Raw genomic sequence first — 25539 nt, 5'->3', positions numbered from 1 at the left:
CGCCTGCTCCGCAGAGACTCCAGGGTGGGCCGAAGGGGGGTCTCAGAGAATTCAGGGCGCCAGAGACAGGAGGGTGCCCTCAGGGCTGCTGGGTGCCTCCCGGGCCGCAGAAGGGGATTCTGAAGAGGCCAGAACAGGCTTCTGGGGGGTGAGGGGAGTGAGAGGCCAGAAAGTTCTGGAGCATGTTGTGACTGATGGAGTCAGGCAGGCAGGGCACCAGCCTCCACAGGGCCCCGCTGGCCCCAGAGCCCAGGACAGGCAAGACCACAGAGCCGAGGTGGTGGGAACTTTCTTTCCTTTGTTAGGGTGGGAGGCATGCAGGCGGCCGGCAGGCAGCACCGGGGGACCAGTGGGAAGAGTCCTGGAGTTTCCCACAATCCTTTTCTCTGCAGGGACAAGCAAAGCGGGCAATGAGGGGGAGCAGGGCCCCGGCAGGGGCTGGGGGGGTAACAGTCAGGGGTTGGGGCACACTCGAACATGCAAAGTCCAGCTGCCCCGACACAGGGTTGCTTCCGGAAGAGCGACACACACATAAATACACTGACACCGCGACACGCACGCATGCGGAGAAGGCGCTGCATGCCCGGGGTGGGGATCGTGGCCCTTGGCCCCGAGGAGCCTCCAGCAGGAGCCTGCCAGGCGGCCGGGCTGGTGAGAGTCCCGGGGCCGGGGGCTCGACGCGGGCGGGCAGGTCTTCTGGGAAGGCCGCCTGGTCTCTGGCTTCTGTCCGTGGCACCCTCCACCGCGCCAGCAGAGGCTCCGGGGCCCGGGGTGCAGACGGAGGGTGGGGGGCCCACGGAGACGTCCTCTCCCCCGCCCCACGGGGTCCTGGGCTCCGGGAGGGGGGAGGGGCCACCCTTATCTCTCGGCTTCCATGGCAGGGTGGGCCCTGGTTTCTGACGCGGCCTGTGGGGGGGCCAGGGGCGACCAGTCTGACGCCGGGGAGGGGGGGGCCGGAGTCCACAGGGGCGGCTGCTGTGGCGCCTGGTGTTGTGCGCCCCCCGGGGGCGAGGCTGCAGCGGGCCAGCTGGCCGTGTGGGGGAAGTGAGGCGGCGGAGACGTGGCGGTGGCCGCCATGGGGCTGCCCGCTGCGCCCCCGTGGAAGGTCTCGGAGGCCTTGAGTCGCGAGAACATGGTGAGGGCGTCAGGGAAGTTGGGGGGCGTGGCAGGGGTGTTGGCAGGAGTGCACATCTGCGGGGGAGGAAGAGGGTAGGTGAGTGCCCCGGTGCCAGCGCGCCGCACCCAGGCCCTGCCCCGAGCGCGCCTCCCCGCCCGGCGCGCCCCTTACCATCTGGTGGTGGCTGTAGGGGATGTTCGTCTCCTGGAAGAAGGCGCTGAGGGCCGTCTGCAGGGAGAGAGCCAGGCTCACCCAGGGCCCGCGGCTGGGCCCCAGGGTGCGGGGGAGTCGGGCTGTGACCTGGGGGCCAGAGCGTCCCGGCCCCTCCCTCTTTCCTTCCGGAGGAGCAGGACCCCGACCCCCAGCCCCGAGCTAGGACCCCCACTGCAGGCAGGGCAGACCCCACCGCAGGCCAGGCTGTCCTCCTGGTGGGGCAGGGAGGGTGGTCTGAGTCAGGTGTGGGGGGAGCCGCCAGGAGGGTGCCCCCAATGTGACGGGCAGCCACTCCTCTGCCCCCGCCCCCGCGCGGCTTCCAGGGCAGGTCTTGGTTTCCCGGAATTCACTTCTACTTTCTTCCACCATTCTTCTCTTCCACGGGACACCCCTACCCTGCACCGTGGGAGCTGGGCTGTTCCAAGCGTCCCCTGCGACCCTCAACCCCATCCCTCTCAAAGGCCAGGCTCCCGCCCTGCTGCGCCACCCCCATCAACACCCGAGTCCCAGGATGTGGCCCCGAAGCCCCTAGAGGCTGCGGCGGGGTGCGGAGGAGGGCGCCCCACGCCCACACACAGCCCCAGGCTTGGGGGTTCACAGTCCACCTCCAGCTTCAGCGCCTCTCCCCAGCGTTCGCATCCCCCTACGGCGGGCAACACCGGGCGCCCACCCCAAGGCAGGCACCGTTTCTCCCCAAGCGCCCCTGCCCGGCCGGCTGCCCCGGACGACCACCCGCGGCCCGACCACCCGGCAGGCAGAGCGGCAGGAGGCTGCCAGGCTGGACGCGGGGCTCCGCGCGACTGTCAATGTGGTTTTGCAAGTTTCGCCACATCCAGCCCTTGAGACAAACGGGCTGATTAGGGAGCTTCCTGCGGGCGGGGCACTCAGGGGCGCCTTCACCTCCCCGAGGCCCGCGGGGGAAATTCCCGGAGGGGGCACAGCTGGGATGAGGGATCGGGGAGTCCAGGGGGGGTCCATCGCGCCCCGCCGGTAAGTGCTGGAGGGGAGGTCTCGGCAGTGTCTGGCCAGTGACTCTAGGGAAGCCCGGGCGGGCTCCGGCAGCACGACCCCTGGGGCCCTGGCGACCCGGAGAGGCCGGGGAGGGGGGGGCTGTTCAGGCCGGAGGGCGCCGTCCCAGCTCCGGCCCGGGCGCTGCAGCTGCGGACGGTGCAGCCGGGCGGGTGGACGCGGGCGAAGCCTCCGGCGTGGCGCTCCCCGCCAGCAGCCGCACGTCCGTGCAGGCCCCACGGGCCCGCGTGTTTACACACACGCCGACCCACGCGGCGCGTACGTAAATACGAGCGCACATGGACGTGCCGGGCGCGCGGCCTCGGACCCACGCAGCGGGCGGCGCCGGGGGTGGGGGCGGCGGACCCTGCGCGGCGCAGGCCGGGGCGCCAGCCTTTCCGGCCGCGGGGTGTCCGTCCGGGCCTCGGCGCCGCCCCGCCCGCCAGCGAACAAAAGCGTGGGGACCCCCGATCCCACCAGCCCGGGGCCTGGGGGCGGGGTCTCGGGCCGCCCACCGTGCTGGGCGGTGGGCAGCGTTTCCGGGGGCCGCGCTGGACCAGGCGCCGCGGGCGCGCGCAGGGCGCGGGCGCGCCCCCGGCTCCGGTCCCGGTCCCGGTCCCGGTGCCGGCCCCCGCCCCCGAGCCGGCCCGGCCGAGCGCGCAGCCCGCACGTGTCGCCTCGGCCCGGCTCCCCGCCCGGCCCGGCCCGGCCCGGCCGCGCACCTCGAACTGCCAGTGGGCCGCCTGCAGCAGCTGCTTCGCCTGGTCGGCCGCGCAGCCCGCCGTCAGCACGAACTGGTTGATCATGACCTGGTGCTTGAGCTCGTCCATGTTGACGGACATGGCGCCGCCGCCGCCGCTCCGGCCGCCGCCGCCGCGCTCGCGCCTCCGCCTCACGCGTCCACCATTAGCGAGCCGGCTCCGGCTAATACAAATATTTACTGTGCGGCTCTGACTCACCGGCCTCGCCCGGCCCCGGCCGCGGGGGCCGCTGGGACATGTAGTCCCGCCGCTTCCGCCGCCGGGCGCGCGGGGGGCTCGGGCGCGGGGCTGGCCCCGGGCCGGACCGGGCGGCAGCCGCCGCCGGGAAGCCTCCCGCCCCGCCCCGGCGCCCCGGCCCACGCGCGCATCCCCCGGGGACGGTGGGTGTGGGCGCGTCCCCGACCGGGCGGTAGGCCAGCGGCAGGACCGACTCCGGGAACGGCTAAGGGACGGTGACGCCGGGCCTGGCCGCCCGGGCCCTGAACGGCGGGCGTCGAGGGGGCCCTAGCCACGACGCTATCACTTTCCCACGCAGAATCTCGTGTGCAGCGCGCAAATCTCGCCCTTTGAACCGGCGTGCGCCAGGACCGTGCGGGGCCGGTTCCAGAGCGGCTCCGAACTCTCATTCCCAGAATGCCCCGGTTTATTTGCAACGTTCCTTCCCCCGTGACGTCACTGAGTGAGGCCACGCCTCGGCCAATGGGAGGCCGCGGGGTGTTAGGACCTGGCCATATAAGGTAAACAAAGCTGGCCGCCCAATGAGGCGGCGGCGGGGGCGGGCACTGCTTCGGGGCGGGAGTGGGCGCGTCACGTGGCGGGCGGGGGCGGGGCCTCAGGGCGAGGGGGCGGGGCGCCGCGGCTGTGTTTACTGCCCTGCACGCGGCGTTTCCGGTAGGCCCAGGCGTGGGGTCTCCTGCGGGCTTAGGCGGCAGCTCGCTTCGCGATGTTCCCTGGCCCGGCTCAGGCGCTGTCATCGCCGCCCGGAATAACCTTGGCTCTGTTCCCTCGCGGCCCTGCTTCGTTTGGAGCGTTCATTGATTGGGGGTGCGGGGAGCGCCTTTTTCTGTCCAGCTCAGCGGACAGCGTGGGGCAGAGCCAGATCGGGTGTGCGGGGGCGGAGGTGAGGGTGCGGGCCCTGTGGCCCAGATCCCACGGCCGGGTTAGGATTTTGAGAGTGGGCGCGGGCCCGGTCCCCGGGGCTGGACCCCGTGCCTAGAAGGCCCGGAGGCCTAGAGGAGAAAAGAGGCAGGTGGGGAGATCCAGGCGGATTAGTTCCAGGGCAATGAGCTCCTTGCCCAGTTGGCACGATTGGAAGGAATGGGTGTGGGAATGGCAAAGACAGGGTGCACGTTCGTATGTGGGTGGCCTGGGTGCCATCAAAGAATCCGACTTAATGGGCCAAAGCGATCCTGAGTGGACTGGTGGGCAGGACGGCACCTGTAGTGTCTTCCGCAACCTTATTAGGGCCTATCCACCCTCCCGGAGGTTCACCCCTTGGCAGGTGGGAGGATACGGGGCCCTTTTGGGGGACTACGCTGAGGTCCTGGGGTCGCTGGGAAAGGCCTGAGGCGAACCTTGGGAGCTTGACACAGGCCGTGAGCTGGCACTCACCCTTCCCAATGGGTGCCCCAGTCTGTTCCCTGGGGAAGGAGCTTTTCAGCCTCTTTTATACTGTTTCGGGTTCACACAGCCTACAATAATTTTATTTAAAAACTTATTTAAAAACTTATTTTTGGAGGCCATACTTGGCAGTGTCAGGTGACTCCTGGTTCTGCTCTCAGGAACCGTTCGTTCCTGGTGGACACGGCACCATGTGGGTGTCCAAGTCAGCGTTGTGCAGGACAAGAGCCCTAGCTCTGTACCATCGCTCCAGCCTCTAATTTTACTACTTTCTTTGTTGTTGTTGGCTGGGGAAATACAGTGGGTAAGACACGTGCAACCAACCCAGTTCCATCCCTGGCATCCCTTATGTCACCCAAGCACTGCCGGAAGGAGCCCTGAGTATCACCGGGTGTGGCCCAACAACCAAAAAAATAAAAGATTTTATTTTTGGTTGTTGGACCATAGAGTTAGTGTAAAGGTTAAGAAACTAGCCTTGCTTGCCACAGACCTCGTTGGAAATCTGGCACAGCCAGATTCTGAGCCTTGCCAGGGTGATTCTAAGTATAGCTAGGTGTGCCCCGGCAAAAGTTTTTTTTTTTTGGGTTTTGAGCCAGACCTGGTGGTTGATGGGAGTTAAGTGCTCAGGAGTCACTCCCAGAGTTGCTCAGGGGCCCATGCACAGCCCTGGACCCAAGTGGGGCTCTCGGCGGGCAGCATGCACCCCAGGTTTGTGTGCTGCAGGCAGACCCCTTCGAATGTTTGCAAACCCTGACAGACACTTGATCTCACACTTGTCCCCTCACCTTTCCAAGTACCACGTGGGTGAAGCTCAGTGCTGGGCTGGCGGGGACTCGAGACTCATACCCAGGCCACTGGTGTTGGCGATTTCAGCTCCTGCTTCTGTTTGTAGTGGGGGGGTGCCCCCTTTTACTGAGAGGGGAAACAGGCTGGAATGGCACACTCTCGCGGTGGGCCAGCAGGTACCACCCAGCTTGCACGGCCCAGAAAGAGCTTTTTCTGGCTGGTGCAGGTAGGGGTGGGGCAGATGGCCTGGCACGGTCAAAGGTCACCTGCAAGCCCCTACAGGGGGCCTTAGCTGCTTGTTTTCCTGGGTTCAGCAGGGAGTGGAAAACAAGTTTGTTTTCAGCCACCTGGAGAGCGGACTTTGGAGCTTACCAGGCTCGCTGGTCTGGGCAGGTGGAGCTGGAGAATTTTAAATTGCTTTTTTTTTTTTTTTTTTTTGGTGTTTCCTCCTCTTAGCTGCGGCCCGGGAGGCTCCTCCACACCCCTACCCTGAGGTCATGTAGGGGGAGCGGCCCCTCATCCCTCAGGAGAATTTGAGGGGCTTGTCACCGGGTGACCAGGGGGCTCCTGGCTGGGGCTCTGTGGGTTGGGGACGCCCCTCCTTCTGGCCGGCGCTCCTACCCGGAGCCCCGCACCAACACTCCACTCCTGTACACGGTCCCCTGGAGCCTGGCGTAGTTGGCCTCGGTTGGCGGGTTGCTACCTGTGCTTCGGGCTGAAACGCCACCTCCTGAGACGCTCTCTGACTTGCCTGTCAGTCGTAGGTTCCTCAGTATTTGGGGGGCAGGGGGGGGCCACACCCAGTGATGCTCATAGCTTACTCCTGGCTCTGCCGTCGGGGATCACCCCTGGCAGGCGTGGGCGACCATACAGGGTGCTGGGGGTGCAACCTGGGTCGCGCTGGGCACTATTGCTCCTGCCCAGGACTCCCAGTGTCTGTCACAGCCGCCCCCGCATTCTCACCACCGTTGAGGGGCCCGGCGCTAGCACAACAGGGAGGGCTTCAGCTGCCTTGCTGAAGGCAGACCCAGATTTGATCCCCGGCATCCCATGTGGTCCCCTGAGCAGCGCCAGGAGTATTTCCTGTGTGCAGAGCCAGGACTGTGACTCAAAAAGCAAAAACAACAACAAAAAAGTAACCTTCAAAGGTTTCTTCCTGGCACACCACTTCATCTCTGCTGCTCTGGCTGGCGGCCTGATTCATTGCTTGCCACATAGTAGCTGCATGATAAATGTTGAATAAATAAATGAATCAGCCAGAGTGTCAATAGTAGAACTAGTACCAGATCAGAAACGGCCTATAGCCCAGAAAAGTGCACCTCAGAGGCCAGAGTGCTGGCTCGGGGGCTGTGTGTGGTTCGCGTACAAGAGGCCCGGGTTCCACCCCATGATTACTGCGTGGGGCCGCAGCTCCACGCACAAACCGGAGAGAGCTCTGGGAAGAGGAATGTTTCAAAGGTGCAGCCCACGAAGCACCCCCCTCTCACACTCGCCCCTAGCCTCACTTTCTCCCGTATGCTGGGCATGAAAATGAATGATCCGCAGCAGAGAACTGAATGAGAAACAGGTGCAGAGCGCCCCGGCTCCGCCAGGCCGGTGCCCAGGACCAGGATCCACAGAACCTCGCTCTAAGGCCTAGTTAGCAACAGCCCCTGGTAGCTGACCTCCCTCTCCCCAAACAGCCCTCGTGGGTGCATGTTCGTGTGGGCGTGCTCAAGTAAGAAATGATTCCAGGGGCTGGAGCTATAGCACAGCGGGGAGGGCGTTTGCCTTGCACGTGGCCGACCCGGGTTCGATCCCCAGCACCCCATAGGGTCCTCTGAGCACCGCCAGGAGTGGTTGCTGAGGGCAGAGGCAGGAGTAACCCCTGTGCATCGCTGGGTGTGACCCAAAGAGAAAAAAAAAAAGATTCAATAGGGAATGGCAGGGAAGGGAAGATCGCGTGGCGGGGTGAGTCTTCAGGACGACCTGGGGGCAAGACGCCTTGCACCTGGGGAACCCCGCTCTGGGTGGGGGGCTGAGGCACGAACTGGCCTGGTGAGGCTTCCACCCCTCGTCCCCGCCGTCTACCCCCTGAAGCAGAGCCTCACCTCTGCCAGCCTTACTTTCCTCGGTCAGGGATGAAACTTAATGACCCACAGCAGAGAACTAAAGGAGAGGCAGGTGCAAGGTCAGGGCGCTCTCCTCGCTGCACAAGCCCCATCCGCACCTCATTCCTCCTGGGCCGCGGCCTCGGGGAAAGAGGAGGACCCCGTTTCGGCGGGATTCAGCCAGTCCCTGCCCTCCCTTGCTGCTAGCCCCGGCCGGCCCGGCCCGGCCCGGCCCGTCGCCTGCTTCCGGGACGCACCGTCCGGGGAAAGCCGGGGAGCCGCGCCCCGCCCGGCCAGCTCACGGCCCCGGGGAGCCGCCCGCCGCCCGGACACTGCCCCCTGCACCCCCCGAGCTCCTACTGCAGCTCCCGGGGGCCCACGGGAAGCCGGGACCGGGGCAGGACGGAGGCCCCGTTCTGGACGCGGAGCCCGAGGGGCAGCCAGTTCCCAGGCAGGCGACGCTGCCCCGGCCCCGGCCCCGGCCGCGACGCGCGCGGGGCCCGGGTGCAGGGAAGCTGCGCCCTCTGCCGGCGGGGCCGCAGGTGGCCCCTGGCAGCGGTCAGGTTCCCCGCAGGGCCCGCGGCTGCCCAGCCCCGCCGTACCCCGGAGAGGGGCGCGTCCACGACGTGCTGGCACCGCAGAGCGAGCCCCCGCGCCCGTCCGTCTCGGAGCGCTGGTCAACAACGCCGGCGGCGGCCCCGGTGCATCCTGGGACCGGTAGTTCGGCGGCGGCGGCCCCGGGCGGCGGCCCCGCGCCCCGGCGGCCGGAAGACTACATTTCCCGAAGTGCCTCGGGCCCGGGGGCGGGAGCGCTGCGGCGTCGGGCCGGAGGCCGAGCCGGGGGTGGGGGCTCGAGGCCGAGGCGCCCGTGGCCGAGGGGGAGCGTCGGCGCCGCCGGGGCCGGGCCATGTCCGCGTGAGGCCGCCGCCGCCACCCCGGGCCTGCCGGGCCGCCGCGCACCATGGGCTCCATCCTGAGCCGCCGCATCGCGGGCGTGGAGGACATCGACATCCAGGCCAACTCGGCCTACCGCTACCCCCCCAAGTCCGGTGAGCGGCGGCCCGTGGGGTGGGCGCGGGCGGCCGCGCGGGGAGGGCGTCGCGAGCCGTGGCGAGGGCCCCCACCCGCCCCAGCCTCCAGCCAGGCCGGGCCCGGGGCTCTGCGCTCTCCCCCCCCCCCCCCCGGCGCGCCCCTCCAGACCCCGGGCGGTGGGTGGGGCCCCGGGCTGGCGGCTGGTGACCTTGGGTCAGTCGCTGGGAGCGCGCTGGGGACGCTCGGTGCGAGGTCGGGGCCGCGGCAGGAGCTGCCCGCGCCACGCTGGCCGAGTCGTGCTCACAAAGTGCTCATTGTCAACAGGCTGAGTGGCCTCGCCCGGCGCCGAGGGGGCTGGCTCGGGCGCTGCATGGGCGGGGGGATCGAGCGGGGGCCGCATCGGGACGCCCCAGCGCATGCGGGGCAGGGCCGGCTCCGCTGTGACCCCCGTGGGGGCCGCGGAGACTCGCCACCTTCTCTGGTCTCTGTGGTGGCCGAGATCCCGGAGTGACCCTGGCGGAAGCGGCTCTCCCCAGGGCTTGGACCGGGGTCCCTCTGCCCCAGAGCGGTGCGTGGGACCAGCGACCCCGGCCGCATCTCTCTGTTCCCTGGCAGGCCGAGTGGGCTGGTGTGAGGTCACTGATGTGGGCTTCTGGGGCTGTGCTCGGAAGCTGTGGCTCTGGGACCGCCCCCTCCTTTTGGCGCTGCGACAGCGACACCGGTGTGTCCAGAAGCCCACCTCGGGGCCAGGCTCCCGCCAGCCGCTCACGCTGGTGGGCTGCAGCCCTGCTTGGGAGAAGGGGAGTGTCTGGGGCTCCTGGGGCTTAGAGGGGGGTGTCTCAGGCTGTGCGGGGGAGCAGCTGTCCAGCCTGTCTCTCCGGGGGACTTGGGAGAGCCCCTTGCCTCCCTGTCTCCCTGCCTGGAAAAGGGGTCCAGGGGTGGTGCTTAGCGCTGCTGATGTGCGGGGCCTGTTGTGGACATGGAGTCTTTCACCCTACGTTGGGGTCCGAGTATACTCGGTTTGGGATCCAGTGCCGGGCGGGTCCCCATTACCTGTCCTGGGCCTTCTCCCTCCTGCCATGGGGTTCTCTGCCGGCCTGTCAGGTCAGAGGCTGTCCCCTCCGCTCCTGAGTCCTCTGGCCACCAGGCAGAGGGACCTTGGCAGGATTTCAGTCCGCTGGGAGGTGGGACACTGTGGGGTCCCTGAGTGGGGAGGGCCCGGGAGGGCCAGGGGCCTCTGGGGTTGCACCCGAGCAAGTCTCCGGCCGCGCCTGACCCCGTTCTCCCTCCCCAGGGCCTGAGTCACATAAGTCACTGACAGGTGTGTCAGGCCCAGAGTGGTCACCGTGAGGTCACAGTGCTCTGAAGCGCAGTTCCTCTGCGTACATGTGTGCGTGGGAAACTCGACATGAGCCGTGCTCGGGGGCTACTCCTGATCTGACCTCAGGGATCACTCCTGGCGGGGCTCGTGGCGCCGTGTGTGGTGCTGGGGCCAGCGTCCTCTCGGCTGTGTCGGGGCCTTTTCGCAGCCATCTGGCTTCCTGGAACTCCCCAGCGTGTCAGCGGTGCTTAGCTGAATTGAATATTATTGAGGCTGTTCTATTAATTTGGCGCATAACAGCCTCACGGAGGTGTATCCCGTGTGTCCTGCAGTTTCTCTTCTTGTACTCCGGGTGCCACGGTCCATCTGAGGCTTCCTGTGCCTGCTGGCGCCAGCCCGGCCCTGATCCCTGTGTCTGCGTGTTCCCTTGCTCCCCAGGGAGACCACGGCTCTGCCTCTCCTCAGGGTACACGGCTGCAGCCCCCCATCCCGAGGTGGTTTGCCCTGTGCAGCGTCAGTGGCCGGTCCGTGGCCCGGGGGCTGCTGTGAATACGTGGCCTGGCCGCTTCCCTGTGGAGGGGACCGGCCTGTGGCCGAGGGTTGCTCTTGGCGCTTTCCTAGACCCCGGGAAGAAGTAGTTTGTTGCCGGGAGACCCCCAGCCCAACTCTCTGCAGAGGACCATGTGGATTCGTTTCTCTGCGTCTTTGTCCACGCCTGAGAGTGTCCCCTGTTCTGTTGCATGCTTTCCGGGGACGTACCCCGTGGGTGCTCAGGAGACCCCTGAGGCAGAGTGGACCCCCTCCACTGTCAATCTGGCCAGCATTGTGTGCAGACACCCAGCAGTGCTCAGGCCCTCAGGGCCATCTGCCCGAGCATCTGTGGACGCACCCTTGGCCCCTCAGTCCCGCTGCTGCGGCCCAGGCGCCTTCTCGGTAGCAGGCATGAAGGGGGAAAGCCAAGTGGGGTGACACAAAGGTTTTCCTGTGTTTGTTTGGGGCCGCACCCAGCAGTGTTCCAGGTGTTACTCCTGGCTCTGTGGCCCATGTCACTGCTGGGGACTCATGCACTGGGCTGGTCACGTGCAGGACACAGGCTGGACCACCGTGTGGGTGGCCCAGCCCCGGGTGTCCTTCCCGGCTCTGGGAGCGATGCTGGTTTGGTGCAGCGTAAGGCGTGCTCCCATTTCGGGCCAGGGTGTGCTGCTGCCGTGTGCCGTGGCTGTGTCCCCAAGGGCAGCAGGACAGGAGACACCTCAGTGAGGGTCTCCCGAGTGAGGCCAGGTCCCCAGGCTCCTGCCGAGAGCCACCAGCCCCTCCCCAACCCTCTGGGCACCCTGGCCCCCGGCCCAGCCCCCGGGACACCCAGTCAGCCAGCACCTTCCCTGAACCAGGCGCCTGCGCTCTGCCAGCCGGTCACTCCCCTGTCCTGGAGCGCAGGCAGGCCCGGCCCTCCGTCCCCACTCCTGGGCTGGGCACAGACTGACCCGGTCTCCGGGCCGCTTCCCGATGCCCAGGGCTGGCTGCAGTGCTGGGGGAGCGGGGCGGGGGGGATGCCAGGGGCCGAGGAGATGGTGGTGATTGCTGGCCTGGAAATCTCTTGAGTACACAGTGGGCTCCCGCGCGTGTGTGTATGTATGCATGTGTGTGTGTCTGCATGTGTCTGTGTATGTAAGTCTGTATCTGTGTGTGTCTGTGTGTAGGTGTCTGTGTATGTGTCTGTGTGTACATGCCTGTGTGTGTCTGAGTGTGTGTGTCTACGTGTCTGCGTGTATGTCTGTATCTGTGTGTGTGTCTGTGTGTAGGTGTCTGTGTATGTGTGTGTTTGTGTGTATGTGCCTGTGTGTGTCTGAGTGTGTGTGTCTGCGTGTATGTCTGTGTCTGTGTCTGTGTATGTATGTGTGTCTGTGTGTGTGTGTGTGTGTGTCTTGGAGGGGGGTTGTGTCTCCAACTTCTTCCCAGCTCTGCCTCATCTGCCGCCTAAAGCACAGGCCGTGGGCTGGACATGTCATCCAGGTCCCTGTGCCGCTCAGGCCTCTCTGTCCCTGGGAGTGACCCTGGCCTCAGAGGGGGCTGCTCAGAGCCCTGGGTGTCAGCGATGACCCCGACCCCCCTGCTCCCGTGCAGAGACGCTGCCCCCTCCTTGCTGCGTCTCCGGCCGCAGTTTCCTTGTGGAAGTCAAGGCCAGGCGAGACCAGCACGGGCCCGTAGGTTGGCTGAGTGGTCAGTGCGTGCCTCAGGCCTGTGTCTGGAGCATGGCCCCCACCCCAGCCCCGCCAGGCCCCAGGACCCTTGGGGTCAGGCCGTAGGCAGACACCCACTGTCCCTGCATGCCAGAGTGGCGGTCACTGTAGTCCCTGGGGCCCAGGGACCACATGTGTGCCCACATGTGTATGTGCCCACATGTGTGTGTGCCCGTGCGCGTGTGCCGGCGGTTGTGCCCTGGCTTCTCCCCGCGGTGTCCCCAGTGCCGCTGACTCCGCGGCAGCGTCCTGCGACACGGGCTCAGAGTCGCTCTTGCCTTCTCACGGTGGCCGGCGTGTCTGGGTGCTGGAGCACGGGGTGGGTGCAGCTGGGGTTTGCCGCTGCCCCTCCCCCATCCCGCGGTGCAGCCACCGGCCGTGTCCAGGCGGGCCCTGCTGTGGGCTGTGCTTTCCAGGGGGAGCCTGCAGGTGCCCCCGGCAGAATTCCCCAGGGCTGGGTGTCCCTGTGTCCTGGCCACAGCCTGGGGGACGGGCGCTGCGCCGGGCATGGCCGAGCTCTGTGTTCTGAAGCACCCCCCCCCCCCCGCGTCTGTCGCCCCTCGTGCGTTCATTTCCACCTTCTGTATCCTCGGCCGTTCACTCTGTCCACTCTGTCGGACACTGGCCAGGGACTCGGAGCAGGAAGTGGGCAGTGTTGGGGTACCGCAGGCTCACATGCAGCCCGTAAGCAGCCCCTCGACAGCCCCAGGCGGCCAGGCACCCGGGCGGGTGTGTGGGGGTGGGGGGTCCCGGGGCTCCTGGTCACCTGGTCACTGTGTCTCCCGTCTTCCTCCCTGTCTGCCGGGAGACTCCGGGCCCGGTTCAGCCCCCCTTGGCCTGGGGGTTTCTGGCCCGGGAAGCCCCTCGTTCCACGGGCACTGAGGCTGGGCTGATGTGGAGGGGGGGAGGCCTCAGAGATGGTGACTGTGGCCCTGACCCCTGTGACCGCCCTGCCTGTCCCCTTTCCAACCAGGAAACTACTTTGCCTCACACTTTTTCATGGGGGGCGAGAAATTCGACACCCCTCACCCCGAAGGGTACCTCTTCGGAGAGAACATGGACCTGAACTTCCTGGGCAGCCGCCCCGTCCAGGTGGGTGTCGGAGGGCCGGGGCCACCCCAGCATGCAGCAGCCACAGCTGGTCACGTGCATTTGGGGCATGTGCTGTGTGTGGTGTGTGCAGTCTGTGCTGTGTGGTGTGTGTAGTCTATGCTGTGTGAAGTGTGTGCTTGTGTGTGGCGTGTGCTATGTTCTGTGTGGGCAGTGTGTGTGGTGTATGCTGTATGTGCTGTGTGTATTGTGTGGGTTATGTGGGCAGTGTGTGCTGTGTGCAGTGTGTACTGTGTGCAGTGTGGGCAGTGTGCAGTGTGTACTGTGTGCAGTGTGTGCTGTGTGCAGTGTGGGCAGTGTGCAGTGTGTACTGTGTGCAGTGTGTGCTGTGTGCAGTGTGGGCAGTGTGCAGTGTGTGCTGTGGGCAGTGTGTGCTGTGTGCAGTGTGGGCAGTGTGCAGTGTGTACTGTGTGCAGTGTGTGCTGTGCTGTGTGCAGTGTGGGCAGTGTGCAGTGTGTGCTGTGGGCAGTGTGCAGTGTTGCTGTGTGCAGTGTGGGCAGTGTGTACTGTGTGCGGTGTGTGCTGTGGGCAGTGTGCAGTGTGTACTGTGGGCAGTGTGCAGTGTGTACTGTGGGCAGTGTGCAGTGTGTACTGTGTGCAGTGTTGCTGTGTGCAGTGTGTGCAGTGCACAGTGTGTGCTGTGTGCAGTGTGTGCTGTGGGCAGTGTGCAGTGTGTGCTGTGTGCAGTGTTGCTGTGTGCAGTGTGTGCTGTGTGCAGTGTGTGCAGTGCACAGTGTGTGCTGTGTGCAGTGTGTGCTGTGGGCAGTGTGCAGTGTGTGCTGTGTGCAGTGTTGCTGTGTGCAGTGTGTGCAGTGTGTGCTGTGTGCTGTGTGCAGTGTGTGCGGTGTGTACTGTGTGCAGTGTGTGCTGTGTGCCATGGGGCATGTGCGTGGGCAGCCTCTCTACCTGAAGCCAGGCTGGCACGGGGTGTGGGGCGCCCCTCTCCCGGGGCTGGCCGGTCACTGGGAGCCCTGCTCTCTGGGCGCTGGGCAGGGGTCAGGGCAATGCCACCTTGGGGTGCCGGCGGCCTGGCGGGAGATGGTCACGTGGGGCTGGTCTGCATGTCCGCAGTTTCCTTACGTCACGCCTGCGCCCCATGAGCCCGTGAAGACGCTGAGGAGCCTGGTGAACATCCGCAAAGACTCCCTCCGGCTCGTGAGGTGACCGTGGGCGGGGGCCGGGGGGCTCCCGTGTGACCCAGTCCGAGGTGGGCTGATCCCCGCGGGGTCGGGACCTGGCCGGCAGGAGAGCGCGGCTCGGGCCAGCTCCGCCGCCTCCCGCCCAGGTACAAGGACAGCAGCGACAGCCCCGGCGAGGACAGTGACCGGCCGCGGGCACTCTACAGCCTGGAGTTCACCTTCGACGCGGACGCGCGCGTGGCCATCACCGTGTACTGCCAGGCAGCCGAGGAGTTCCTCAATGGCTCAGCCGCGTGAGTGGCCCCACCCGCGGCCCGGCCCAGGCTGGTCTCCCGATTCGTAAACGTTGAGCACCGCGCAGTGTGTGTTCTCAGCGGGGCACCCAGACGGTGGGACAGCTGTGACGTCTCTGGGGTCCCCGTGGCCACAAGTGTGGACCCCTGAGGTGTCTCTTGCCATAAGCCTCGTGCTGGTCGGCCGGAGCAGGGAGGGGGCCGCCTCCTCCACTTATGGTGTGGGGGGTTGGGGGGGACCATGTTCTGTGCTCATGGGCCCCAGGGTGAGCCCATGAGATGGGGGTGGGGCCGGGGGTTGGGGCTCTGCACCGAGGACCAGCACCTCAGGGGACCTGCCAGCAGCTTCTGCCTGGGGGGTGGGCTGGGCCATGTGTGCTCCTGGGGTTCTCACAGCCCACCTGCGGCCCTCAGGTACAGTCCCCGGAGCCCCGCCCTGCGGTCAGAGACCGTCCACTACAAGCGGGGCGCTGGCCAGCACTTCTCCCTGCCCTCCTTCAAGATCGACTTCTCGGAGTGGAAGGACGATGAGGTAGCTGCCCAGTCCTCCGCCGGACGGGACTGTGGGCCTTGGTTTTCTGGGAAAGTGGCTGTAGGAAGTAGCCCCTGAGCGGGGGCGGGGGGGGGAAGGAGGGGAGGGGTGGGAGGAGGGGAGGGGAGAGGGGAGCAGTGTCCCCTGGGAAGCCCAGAGGGCAGGTCCTGCCCAGTGACCCTCCCCGCTGCCTCACCGAGGCCTTTTCCTCCTCAGTTGAACTTTGACCTGGACCGGGGCGTATTTCCTGTGGTCATCCAGGCTGTGGTGGACGAAGGCGATGGTGAGACCCAGAGCGTTGGAGGCCCCGCGGGTGGCAGGCGGCGGAGTGGGTTGTCCCTGTGCGGCCCCTCTGTCCCGGGGCTTAGGGAGGGCCGGGGGAGCGGGACCCGGCTGCAGCCCTGACTGGCCCCTTCCCTCCGCAGTGGTGGAGGTGACCGGCCACGCCCATGTGCTCTTGGCCGCCTTTGAGAAGGTGGGTGCTGTCCGGGCCCTCCATCCCCAGACCCTGCGCGTGTGGCCGTGTTCATGGGGGGGTGGGGGGGGGAGGCTGACCCCGTGGGCAGAGGCCCAGGCCAGGCTTTCACACTTCCCGGGAGCATGAGGGAGAAGGTTCTAGAAGTCTCCCTCCCTGGGTGTGGCCGTGCCGGGCCCCGGTGCCGGCCGCCTCTCCCTGCTCTGCACGGGGCCTGGCCTCTGCAGTTGTTGCACTCAGCCGTGGCCCCGTTCCGGGTGTGGGCGCGCGGTCTCGGGCAGTGGAGTGGGGTCCCAGACGCTGCGGGTGGGAAGTCGCACATACCCTGTGTCCCCATGTCCTGTGTCCCATGTCCTGTGTCCTGTGATTGGTGTCCTGTGTTCTGTGTCCTGCGTTCCCCGTGTCCCGTGTCCCCCATGACCCCCCATGGTGGCTGGAGGCCGGCGATGCCCTCTTGTGCGCCTGCGTGGAGAGGCTCCCGTGTCCCCTGCGGCCGGCTGACCCTCACACCCTCCCTGCAGCACGTGGACGGCAGCTTCTCCGTGAAGCCTCTGAAGCAGAAGCAGATCGTAAGTGTCTGCAGGAACTTGGGTCCCTTCGACCCGTGCTTTTGCCCTGTGGCTTGCCCCCCTCCCCGCCCCCCGAGGCGCCCTGGCGGGGACAGGGGACGGAGCACTGGCTGGCCGGCGTGGAGCGGGTGCCCGGCCTTGTCTGACTGGGAGTGGGGACCTGAAACCAAGCAGCTCCACCCGCCCAGCGTGGCCGGGGTGGGGGTCGGGGCTGGCATCCGGCCCGCGGGCACTGGCACGCTCTCGCCCCCAGGTGGACCGGGTGAGCTACCTGCTGCAGGAGATCTACGGCATCGAGAACAAGAACAGCCAGGAGACCAAGGTGGGCCCCGAGCCACACACACCTGTCCTGTCCTGTTCTTTTCCTCTGGTTCTGGGGCTCAGGACCTACTCCCAGCTCAGTGCTCGGGGCCCAGGTGCCAGGGCCAGGCCAGGACCTCTGCACACACTCCAGCCTGGCGCACTCTCGGGCCCCCATGTTTTATTTATTTACTTATTTTTTTACTTTATTTTTATTTTTTTGCTTTTTGGGTCACACCTGGCGATTTACAGGGGTTAAGTCCTGGCTTTACACTTAGGAATCACTCTTGGCGGTGCTAGGGGGACCCTGTGGGATGGTGGGAATTGAACCCGGGTCGGTTGCATGCAAGGCAAAAGCCCTACCCACTGTGCTAATCGCTGCAGCCTCAGGTGCACGACTTTTGCCCCCGGAAACCTGTGAGTCTCAGTGATGTCCACAGCGGCCCGGACCCCAGCCAGGTGGCCAACCTGGGGGCATTGTGCGGGTGGCTCAGTGGCACTGGTCCCCGGGGCCCGGTGCGAGGGGATCCAGGCTGGCATGTGCTGCATTGTGTTTTGTGTATTGTATACATGAGTCCTATATGTGCTGTCTGTGTTGTCTTCTATGTGTTGTGTTGTGTGTGCTGTGCTTGTGTGCATATACTGTGTGTGCGTGCTATGTGTGCTGTGTGTACTATGTTACATGTGTGTTTACTACATGTGCTGCGTGTGTGTATATGCATTGTATGTGCTGTGCATATGTGTATATGTTGTGTCCTATGTGTACTGCGTGTGCTGCATGTGTGCATATGCTTTGTGCGTGCTGTGTCCTGTGCGTCCTGTATGTGCTGTGCGTGTGTACATATGCTGTGTGTGTGCAGTGTGTGCCATGTGTGTACTGTTTGTGCTTTGTACTGTGTGGCATGTGTTGTGTGTTCTGCGTGTGCTACGTATGTGTGCTGCATGTGCTCTGTGCACACACTGCATATGCTTTGTGTGTGCTGTGCATGTGTACTGTGTTTGCATGTGCTGCGTGTGCTGTATATGCTATGTGCTGTGCATGTGCTGCGTGTGCGTGTGCGGTATGAATGCCCGGTCCCGTGGGCAGTGCCGTGTGCCCCCTGAGGAGTGGGGGAGGAGGCCGCGCACCGTGACGCAGGCGTGTGTCCGAGGTGCCTCTGCCCCAGCTCCAGGCACCGGGAGACCTTCCTGACGGGGCTGGGGGTGCCCCATGGCCCTGTCCCCAGGGCCCGCCCTGCCCGCCCCCGAGTCTCATGCCCGGCGCCTCTGCAGCCCGCGGACGAGGAGAACAGTGACAACAGCAGCGAGTGCGTGGTGTGCCTGTCGGACCTGCGGGACACGCTCATCCTGCCGTGCCGCCACCTCTGCCTGTGCAACTCCTGCGCCGACACGCTGCGCTACCAGGCCAGCAGCTGCCCCATCTGCCGCCTGCGTGAGTGGGGCCGGGCCGGCGGGCGCCGCTGCGGGACTGGGGGCGGGGGCTGCACCCCTGACTCCCGGCCTGGCCTCGGGCGGCAGGCTGGTGGTCACGTGACCCATGGCGCGGCCCGGAGGGACGAGGTGTGTGAGCGGGCACAGGGCCGGGCTGTGCCATGCAGGAGACGCCTCGAACCTGGGCCGGAGAGGACGGCTGAGCCCCTCAGGGGCAGGCCACGGTAGCCTTGGGGACAGGACCGGTCCTGGGGCCACTGTTGGTGGCGTGGGCGGGGTGTTGGCTTGCGTGTGGCTGTTGGTATTTGTGGTTGTTGGGAATGTGTGTTTTTGTGGGAAACTGGTGTGCATGTGACGCGATGTGTGTTTATGATGTGTGACTGTTGGCAGTTTGTGTGTGGCTGTTGGTGGCCTCTGTGGGGGTGTTGGTGTCTGGTTGTTGGGGTGTGTGTGTGTGTGTGTGTGTGTGTCTTGGTGTTCACATGACTGGCGTGTCTAACACCGCCCTCTCTGTCGTGCTGCGGGCTGACTGCTGCCCCCCCCCCCCCCCGTCCCTGTGCCCGACCTCCCAGCCTGGGACTGGGCCGGCCTGGCGTCACCCGATCGGCGCTTCCCAGGCCCTGGCGTGGAGGGGAGCAGAGGCTGCTGGTGTCTGCGCTGGGCATGTTTGCCATGGCCGTGCAGGCCCCGTGGTCTGAGGGCCCCCTGAGGCTGGCCCTGGCCCTGAGGCCCGTCTCCCCGTCCCTGTGCAGCCTTCCGGGCACTTCTGCAGATCCGGGCAGTGCGGAAGAAGCCCGGAGCACTGTCCCCCGTCTCCTTCAGCCCTGTCCTGGCCCAGAGTGTGGACCACGAGGAGCACGCGGTAAGGGGGCTCACTGTAGCAGCCCCTGGGGCGTATCTGGGCTGCTGTCGGGTGGGGCCCCAGAGGGGGTCGCAGACAGGTGGAGCCTGCAGCGGAGAGCGGGGGTGAGACCCGGGGAGGAAGGGGAGCGGCCAGGGCCAGGGCTCTGCCCGAAGCCGTGCGGCCTGGGGTGCCCCCTGGGCTCTCGGAAACTGCAGCTAAAGTTGAGATTCCCCGAAGACTCCAGTTTCTGACAGCCATGGGGCCGCGCCCCGGGAGCAGGTGCGAGGCTGCCCGGGGCCTGATGTCCTTGGTGTTTGCCCCCCGAATTCCTGCCCAGAGACCCCCGAGCCCATGCTTGGGGGTCCGTCCTTGTTCTGGGAGCAGCTGGGGGCCGAGCGCCCGAGGCGGGCAGTGTGAGGGTTGGGGTCTTCCCGCAGCGGCCCCGGCGCTGCTGGTTCCTTCCCTGGGCCTTCCTGGAGGTGCTTGGCCAAGTTCCACCTCAGGGGCCCCAGGCATGGGGGGTGGCGACACTGGCCCTGGGCCTCGCTTCCCAGACCCTCAGTCCCCACCTGCTCTGGGGGCCTGAGACCCACACGGGCCCTCCCAGCACAGCCCCAGCGCCTGCAGGAGGCGCCAGCGTGAAACCTCTGATTTTTATCTTGACAGTGTCCCCTTAAAAAATCAAAGTCGCACCCTGCCTCCCTGGCCAGCAAGAAACCTAAAAGGGAAACAGTAAGTGCTGCGCGGGCTGGGGCTGCGGCCCCCCCTGCCCGCCGGGCTCTGCCCTGGGCGCTCACCTGCTTGGCCCCGCCCCGCCCCGGCGCCGTTTCCCTTTGGGTTTCTTGCTGGCAGTGGGCGGGCCTTGTGGGGAGCTGCCCGGTCACCCGCACCCCTGCCCCCCTCTGGGCTCAGCTGGGGGCACCGGGGGCACCAAGTGGCCTCGGCAGACCCCGAGACGCCTGTGGGGGGTCGCGAGGAGGAGTCAGGCCGTTCCTGCTGTTTTGGGGGGGAGGGGCATTTGGAATCATTCACCTTTCACTGAAGGTGGGTCGGAAGCAGATGCAGATGCAGTGAGCCCGGGCCTTGGTGGTCTCTGGGGTCCACCTGGTGCTTCTGAGACTGACAGCCCCGGTCTTTCCTCCCAGAGGACCTGGAGGCCAGAGGGGATCAGGAACCCGGAGGCCTGACCCAGGGACTCTGGCCACCCACAGAGCTCCCTGGGGCCCTGCCCAACTCTCGCCACAGCTCTGCTCCTCTCACTGCTCCCCCCCAGCCCGCCGAGGGCCTTGGCGAGCCTGCGCAGGGTGTGGGTGTCCAGGGGCCTCGGCCCCAGCAGGAGGGTGAGGCCGAGCCATCCTCAGCCACCCTCGTCCCCACAGAGCCCCGACAGCGTCCCGCCCGGCTACGAGCCCATCTCCCTGCTTGAGGCGCTCAACGGCCTCAGGGCCGCGTCACCGGCCCTGCCGTCGGCCCCCCTGTATGAGGAGGTCACTTCCTCGGCCGGCTCGGACGGCCTGTCCCAGGCCAGCTGTCCCCGCGCAGGGATGGAGCGCCTGCAGACGGCACCTCGGACCAAGTCCCCGGACAGGTAAGGACGCCCTCGGGGGCCCAGGACGGGGAAGGGGGTCTCGGCCCCCACAGCCCACGGCAGGATCAGGAGCACCAGGCCACACCCTGCCCTGGCCCCGGGGCCCCTCCGGCAGCCCTGCGTGGACAGGGAAAGGACGCAGGGACTGGGCTGGGGCCCCCTCCCCTCCACACCACATGTCCCCAGCGCCGCCTGGTACAGCCCGAGGCTGGCGTACACAGCGCAGGCGTCGGCCCTGCCCGGCTTGTGCCCGGGAGCAGCCCTGAATCCTGCAGGGCCCGGCACGACACGGGCCTGCCCCCACCACACTCTCCCGCCCCAGCACCCTGCACTCCCCGCCGTCCCCCACCCGCCAGGACGAGGAGCCGCTCTCCCAGGACTCGCCAGGGCCCCCCGTGCTCAGCAGCTCCCCGGAGGTGAGGACCCCATACCTGCCTGGCTCTCTCCCCTCGGCCGTGCCCACGCCCCCCGCGCGCCCCCTGGGCCCGGCCCCAGCCCGTGTGCCTTTGCTCCTAGAGTTTCGTGATGGAGGAAGCTGAGGAGGCGACGTCCCCCAAGCAAGGTCAGCCCCCCCTTTCCGTTGAAGGTGCTTCTGGGGATCCCCCTCCCCACATTCTCCCGCCTGCCAGAGGGGCCCCCCTGTAGTCAGGCTGGGTGGGAGGCTGAGCCTGGCCAGGCCGAGCAGTTGCCCCTTTCCCCCTGGGGCCCCGGGCCGGCCCCCCTGCTCCCCTCCCTGGGCCAGCTCCCCGCTCCACCCCTCCCTGGGGAGCAGCCCCCCGCCGGGAGCACAGCGCCACACCCGGATGGTTCCTGGGGGCCCACAGCCTCTGCCCATGTGTCCCTGCAGGAAGCCGAGCCCCTTCCATCGAGAACGTGCTGCAGGACAGCCCGGAGCAGCGGGGCCGCGTCCCGCCCGCCGACATCTGCCTGCCAGGTACGGGCCGGCCCTGGGCTGCCCCAACCCCCTGCGGGAGCCCCGCACGGGACTGGCTGGGTTTCAGCTGCAGGGTGCGGGGTGGTCTGAGGGCACGCCCCTTCCCTCTGCCCCCAGGATGGCCCACCTCCCTGGACACGCCCCGCAGCCTTCGCAGCACCAGCGCCCCCAGGCCCCCTCCTCCCGGTGGCTCCAGTCCCGAGCCGGGGGCCACTGAGCTGACCCCGCTCTGAGCCTGGCCAGTCGGGCCCGAGCCCTCAGCTCCTGACTCCCAGGGGGCCCCCGCCTCTCCCACCTCCGAGGACCCCGAGCGCAGCGCAGCCCACAGACCCCCTCCAGCGGCCGGTGCCTTGGCGGCCGGGACCCCCGCAGCTCTTGGGCCAGGCCCCCCCAACCCAGGCTGGGGGCAACTCCCCAGGAACTGAGCACAACTGCAGAAGAGAACGGGAGGGGACAGCAGGCCTGGGCATGACTAGTGACGTGCCTGCCTGGGCGCCCTCCGCCCCTCTGTCCCCCACCCCCCATCTTGTAGGCTCCCCCACTCCAGCCTCAGGGCCTCCTCAGAACTGCGCAGGCTGGTCCCCAAGCTCAGTGAGCTCAGTGCCTGCTGGCCGGCCTCACCTCTGAGACTCACTCCCAGGCCCCTTGGCTTGTGCCCTCGGGGCACCCCCAGGGCCGGCTGGGAACCGGGACCAGTGGCTTTCCCAGGAGCTGGGTCCCGCCCGAGGTAACTTCCAGCAATAGAATGGCTTGGGGGCAGCGCCACGGGCTAGGCATACCCCCTTTAGTGCCCACACTTCGCTCCTGGGGACGGCCCCTGCAGCGGCTGGGGCCTGGAACACTACATCCTGCAGGGCTGGGTGCTGGGAATTGCCCCACTTCCCTGCCAGAGCGCACACTGGGGCTGGGTGCCCCAGGCCGGCCCACTCCCTCTACCTGGCCCCAGTCTCTCTGGCCAGGACCCCCGTCTGGTCCCTTATCACGGGGGCCACAGCTTGTCTCGGACTTCATGAGACATTAGCTCACGCTGATGTGTCTGATTGGCTGGTTTGGGTCTGTTTTTACTGTACATTTGTAGTAATAAAATCTGCAGCAAGGCCCTGTCGGCGCTTCCTTTGTGGGCGAGCAGGCCAGGGAGCACTGTGAGAGCAGTCTGCTGTGGTGCTGCAAGAGGGGACCTTGGGGGTCTGGTCCCTCGAGCAGGGCCGAGGCGGCCTGGCACTGATGAGCGAGAGCAGGCCGGCTGATGGGGCGGAAGCCTGGGCCTTCCAGGCTTGGTAACTTTAAAGAGAAAAGGCGGTGGGTGAAGGAAAGGAACATCGAGGCTGGCAGGAATGAGCCTCAGGCCCTGAGGGAAGCAGAGGGGGCGGGGGCGGGGCGGGGCAGCAGGACCTTGCAGACGGCAGTGGGGACAGGCTGCAGTGCGGAGTGTACAGTCCCAGCTCAGCCTGGGAGCCCCGTTGGGCCTGGCATGGTCCGGTGCTGCAGGGAAGGGGCTGTGTCGCAGCAGTAGTGGGTCAGCCTCTCCCCCCGCCCCCCTACAGCCCAGCACCTGCCAATGCCTCCAAGTCAGGCAGGGCCACTGCACCCCTACAGGAGGGAGCTGGGTTGTGCCCCTCCACCAGGCGGGGCTCCAGGGACCAGCCCTGGGGGTCTCGGTGCCCCCTGCCTGCCGCCCCTGGCAGCAGACCCTCAGCAATGTGGCAGCCGCTCTGGGCATGGCGCCAGCAGGGCAGAGGGTCAGCCCCCTCGCTGACCGTGCCCCGAGCCAGCCCCCAGCAGCGGGGAGGGCATCGTCTGTCGGCGGTCATCTGGGCTCCTGCAGTACACAGCTCTGTGGCCATGAGCACCATGCGAGGATCTGGGGGCCCGCTTGCTCTCTCCCGGTGGTGATTCCTGCCTTCAGGTCAGGAGTTTCCTCTGCAGTCGGGAGGCGCCTGTGGACGTTAGAAGACAGGTGGGAGTCCGGGCTAAGGACACTGAGGTGCTTCCGGTCGTCGGCCACCCGGCAGGCTGGATGAGAGGCCCAGAGCACCTGGCCAAGCACCTATGACGGGGCTCTGGGTACTTGACCGGGTGCACCCCAGACGCGGCGGGGCCCGGAAGCGAGGGCGGGGCCCGGAGGCGAGGGCGGGGCTCTGCGCGGCGAGGGCGGGCCCGGCGCGGTGCACTCTGGGCGCTGCCGGAGCCGGAGGCGGGGCCCTCGCTCGCGGTGCACGGCTATTGGTTGACGGTCGGGGCGCGCGCCCTTGAACACCGCCCCTTCCGCCTCTCAACGACGCGATGGAGCGCCGGAACGAGCCCGGCTCCGACGCGCGTCGGCGATTGGCGGGAGGGTGGGTCCGGGAAGCCACCCCGCGCGCGGATTGGCGGGGACGGCAGGGGCTGGTCTGCGCATGCCCCTAAAGAGCAGCTCGCGGGCGGCAGCGGCGGTGGGGGGGGGGGCAGTGCCAAGATGTCGACGACGGCGCTGCCGGAGCTGAAGCAGATCAGCCGGGTGGAGGCGATGCGCCTGGGGCCCGGCTGGAGCCACTCGTGCCACGCCATGCTGTACGCCGCCAACCCGGGGCAGCTCTTCGGCCGCATCCCCATGCGCTTCTCGGTGCTGGTGAGGACGCGGCCGGGCGGGGGCCGGGCCGGGCCGGGCCGTTCGGGCCGCGGGACCGCCGTGACCTGGCTCCTTTGCAGATGCAGATGCGCTTCGACGGGCTGCTGGGCTTCCCCGGGGGCTTCGTGGACCGGCGCTTCTGGTCGCTGGAGGACGGACTGAACCGGGTGCTGGGCCTGGGCCTGGGCTGCCTGCGCCTCACCGAGGCCGACTACCTGAGCTCGCACCTGACCGAGGGCCCGCACCGCGTCGTGGCGCACCTGTACGCGCGGCAGCTGACGCTGGAGCAGCTGCACGCCGTGGAGATCAGCGCGGTGCACTCGCGCGACCACGGCCTGGAGGTGGGGCCGCCGCCCGGGCCCCGCCCCCCGCCCCGGGGTTTGGCTCTGGCCCCGCGGAAGGCATCGATGGGTAACACGTCCCCGGAGGGTCCCTGGCCGGGCGGGGGGGGCGTTGCTGTCTCGGCATCGGGCTGGGGAGCGGGCTCTGGGGACGGGGTCCAGGGCTGGGGCTCCCTCGGGGCTGTGTCCCATCTGCCTTGCTGCCTGCCATAGCCAATCCTGGAGTGGGAGCGGGGTGGGGGGGACAGGCCGGGGGCGGGTGTCTCGGGGAGGCGGGAAGCCGGGCCACGGGGGCAGTGGGTGTCCGTCGGGGGTTCGTGGGCCGGAGGAAAGGGGTAACGGGTTCTGGGGGGGTTGTGGCGGGAGGGACGGAAAGGGGGAGCATGGGGTGGCCTTGGTCCCTGCTTGGGAAGGAGCGGAGGCTGCCTCCGAACCCCCGCCTGGCGCCCCGCTTCCCCGCCCCCGGCGCCCAGGCCCCTGCAGGCGGCTGCCGGCCCCAACGCGCCCTGTGCTCCCGCAGGTGCTGGGGCTGGTGCGCGTCCCGCTGTACACGCAGAAGGACCGGGTGGGCGGCTTCCCCAACTTCCTGAGCAACGCCTTCATCAGCACGGCCAAGTACCAGCTGCTCTTCGCCCTCAAGGTGCTCAACATGATGCCCGAGGAGAAGCTGGCTGAGGCGCTGGCCGCGGCCACCGAGAAGCAGAAGAAGGCCCTGGAGAAGCTGCTCCCCGCCCCCTCGTCTTCCTGAGATGGCGCTGGCCACCGAGGCGGTCACCTTCCCTGCCGAGCCGGGCGAGCCCACCCCTCTCCCCATGCGTGTTTGCCGGCGTGTTCATGTGTGCCCCGTTCGACCCCGGTCTGGACAGCGGGCGCCGGGTGTCAGCCTTGCCTCCCACGCAGCCCTCCTTGGGTGAGGCTCTTCCCAGGCTGGCGGAGGCCCCGGTTCCCTGTGGGCAGTGCGCATTCCCGGGCCTCTTGGGTCAGTTTGTTCCCGTGGGGGACATGGCTCCTCAGGGGGACCCTGCCCCGCCCTGCTGCTGGCTTTGCTGGGTTTGTGTTCTTGCCCGTGTGACCCGAGGAGGCTACAGACCAGCTCTGCCCCTTGGGGCTTGGTCCCTAGGCGGCGCCCAGCTGCAGAGGCATTTGGAGGGATGGAGAGTAAAGTGGTTTCTCTGCTGCTCCGTGTC

General features: G+C 67.2%; 3 protein-coding genes across 6 annotated transcripts; 2 read left to right on the top strand and 1 right to left on the bottom strand.

The window, feature by feature from the left end:
* Positions 1-278: 278 nt before the first annotated feature.
* UBALD1 (UBA like domain containing 1) lies at positions 279-3330 on the bottom strand. Its single transcript, XM_055134174.1, has 3 exons — positions 3061-3330; positions 1289-1345; positions 279-1191 (listed from the first exon to the last, which is right to left on the bottom strand). Exons 1-3 carry the CDS (start codon positions 3178-3180, stop codon positions 859-861), a joined length of 510 nt encoding a protein of 169 aa, XP_054990149.1. The 5' UTR covers positions 3181-3330; the 3' UTR covers positions 279-858.
* Positions 3331-3699: 369 nt separating this feature from the next.
* MGRN1 (mahogunin ring finger 1) lies at positions 3700-22502 on the top strand. 3 transcript variants are annotated; one of them, XM_055134171.1, is made up of 17 exons: positions 3700-3836; positions 13162-13280; positions 14370-14458; positions 14584-14730; positions 15145-15262; positions 15479-15545; positions 15688-15737; positions 16259-16306; positions 16560-16628; positions 17879-18038; positions 18790-18899; positions 19548-19613; positions 20261-20469; positions 20792-20885; positions 20986-21031; positions 21317-21403; positions 21521-22502. In XM_055134171.1, the coding sequence occupies exons 2-17, from the start codon at positions 13188-13190 to the stop codon at positions 21634-21636; spliced, it is 1569 nt and encodes a 522-aa protein (XP_054990146.1). In that variant the 5' UTR covers positions 3700-3836; positions 13162-13187; the 3' UTR covers positions 21637-22502. The 3 variants fall into 3 exon arrangements, with proteins under 3 accessions (XP_054990146.1, XP_054990144.1, XP_054990145.1); XM_055134169.1 differs by lacking the exon at positions 3700-3836 and adding an exon at positions 8412-8644; XM_055134170.1 differs by lacking the exons at positions 3700-3836; positions 19548-19613 and adding an exon at positions 8413-8644.
* Positions 22503-23817: 1315 nt separating this feature from the next.
* NUDT16L1 (nudix hydrolase 16 like 1) lies at positions 23818-25529 on the top strand. 2 transcript variants are annotated; one of them, XM_004604144.2, is made up of 3 exons: positions 23818-24011; positions 24092-24422; positions 24873-25529. In XM_004604144.2, exons 1-3 carry the CDS (start codon positions 23859-23861, stop codon positions 25025-25027), a joined length of 639 nt encoding a protein of 212 aa, XP_004604201.2. In that variant the 5' UTR covers positions 23818-23858; the 3' UTR covers positions 25028-25529. The 2 variants fall into 2 exon arrangements, with proteins under 2 accessions (XP_004604201.2, XP_054990147.1); XM_055134172.1 differs by having other exon boundaries at positions 23819-24011; positions 24092-24352.
* Positions 25530-25539: the final 10 nt, after the last annotated feature.

The sequence above is a fragment of the Sorex araneus genome, chromosome 4 (genome assembly GCF_027595985.1).
Source record: "Sorex araneus isolate mSorAra2 chromosome 4, mSorAra2.pri, whole genome shotgun sequence".
Classification (NCBI taxonomy): Eukaryota; Metazoa; Chordata; class Mammalia; order Eulipotyphla; family Soricidae; genus Sorex; species Sorex araneus.
Note: the sequence above shows the minus strand (reverse complement) of the source record. Positions and strands in the feature narration are given on the sequence as shown.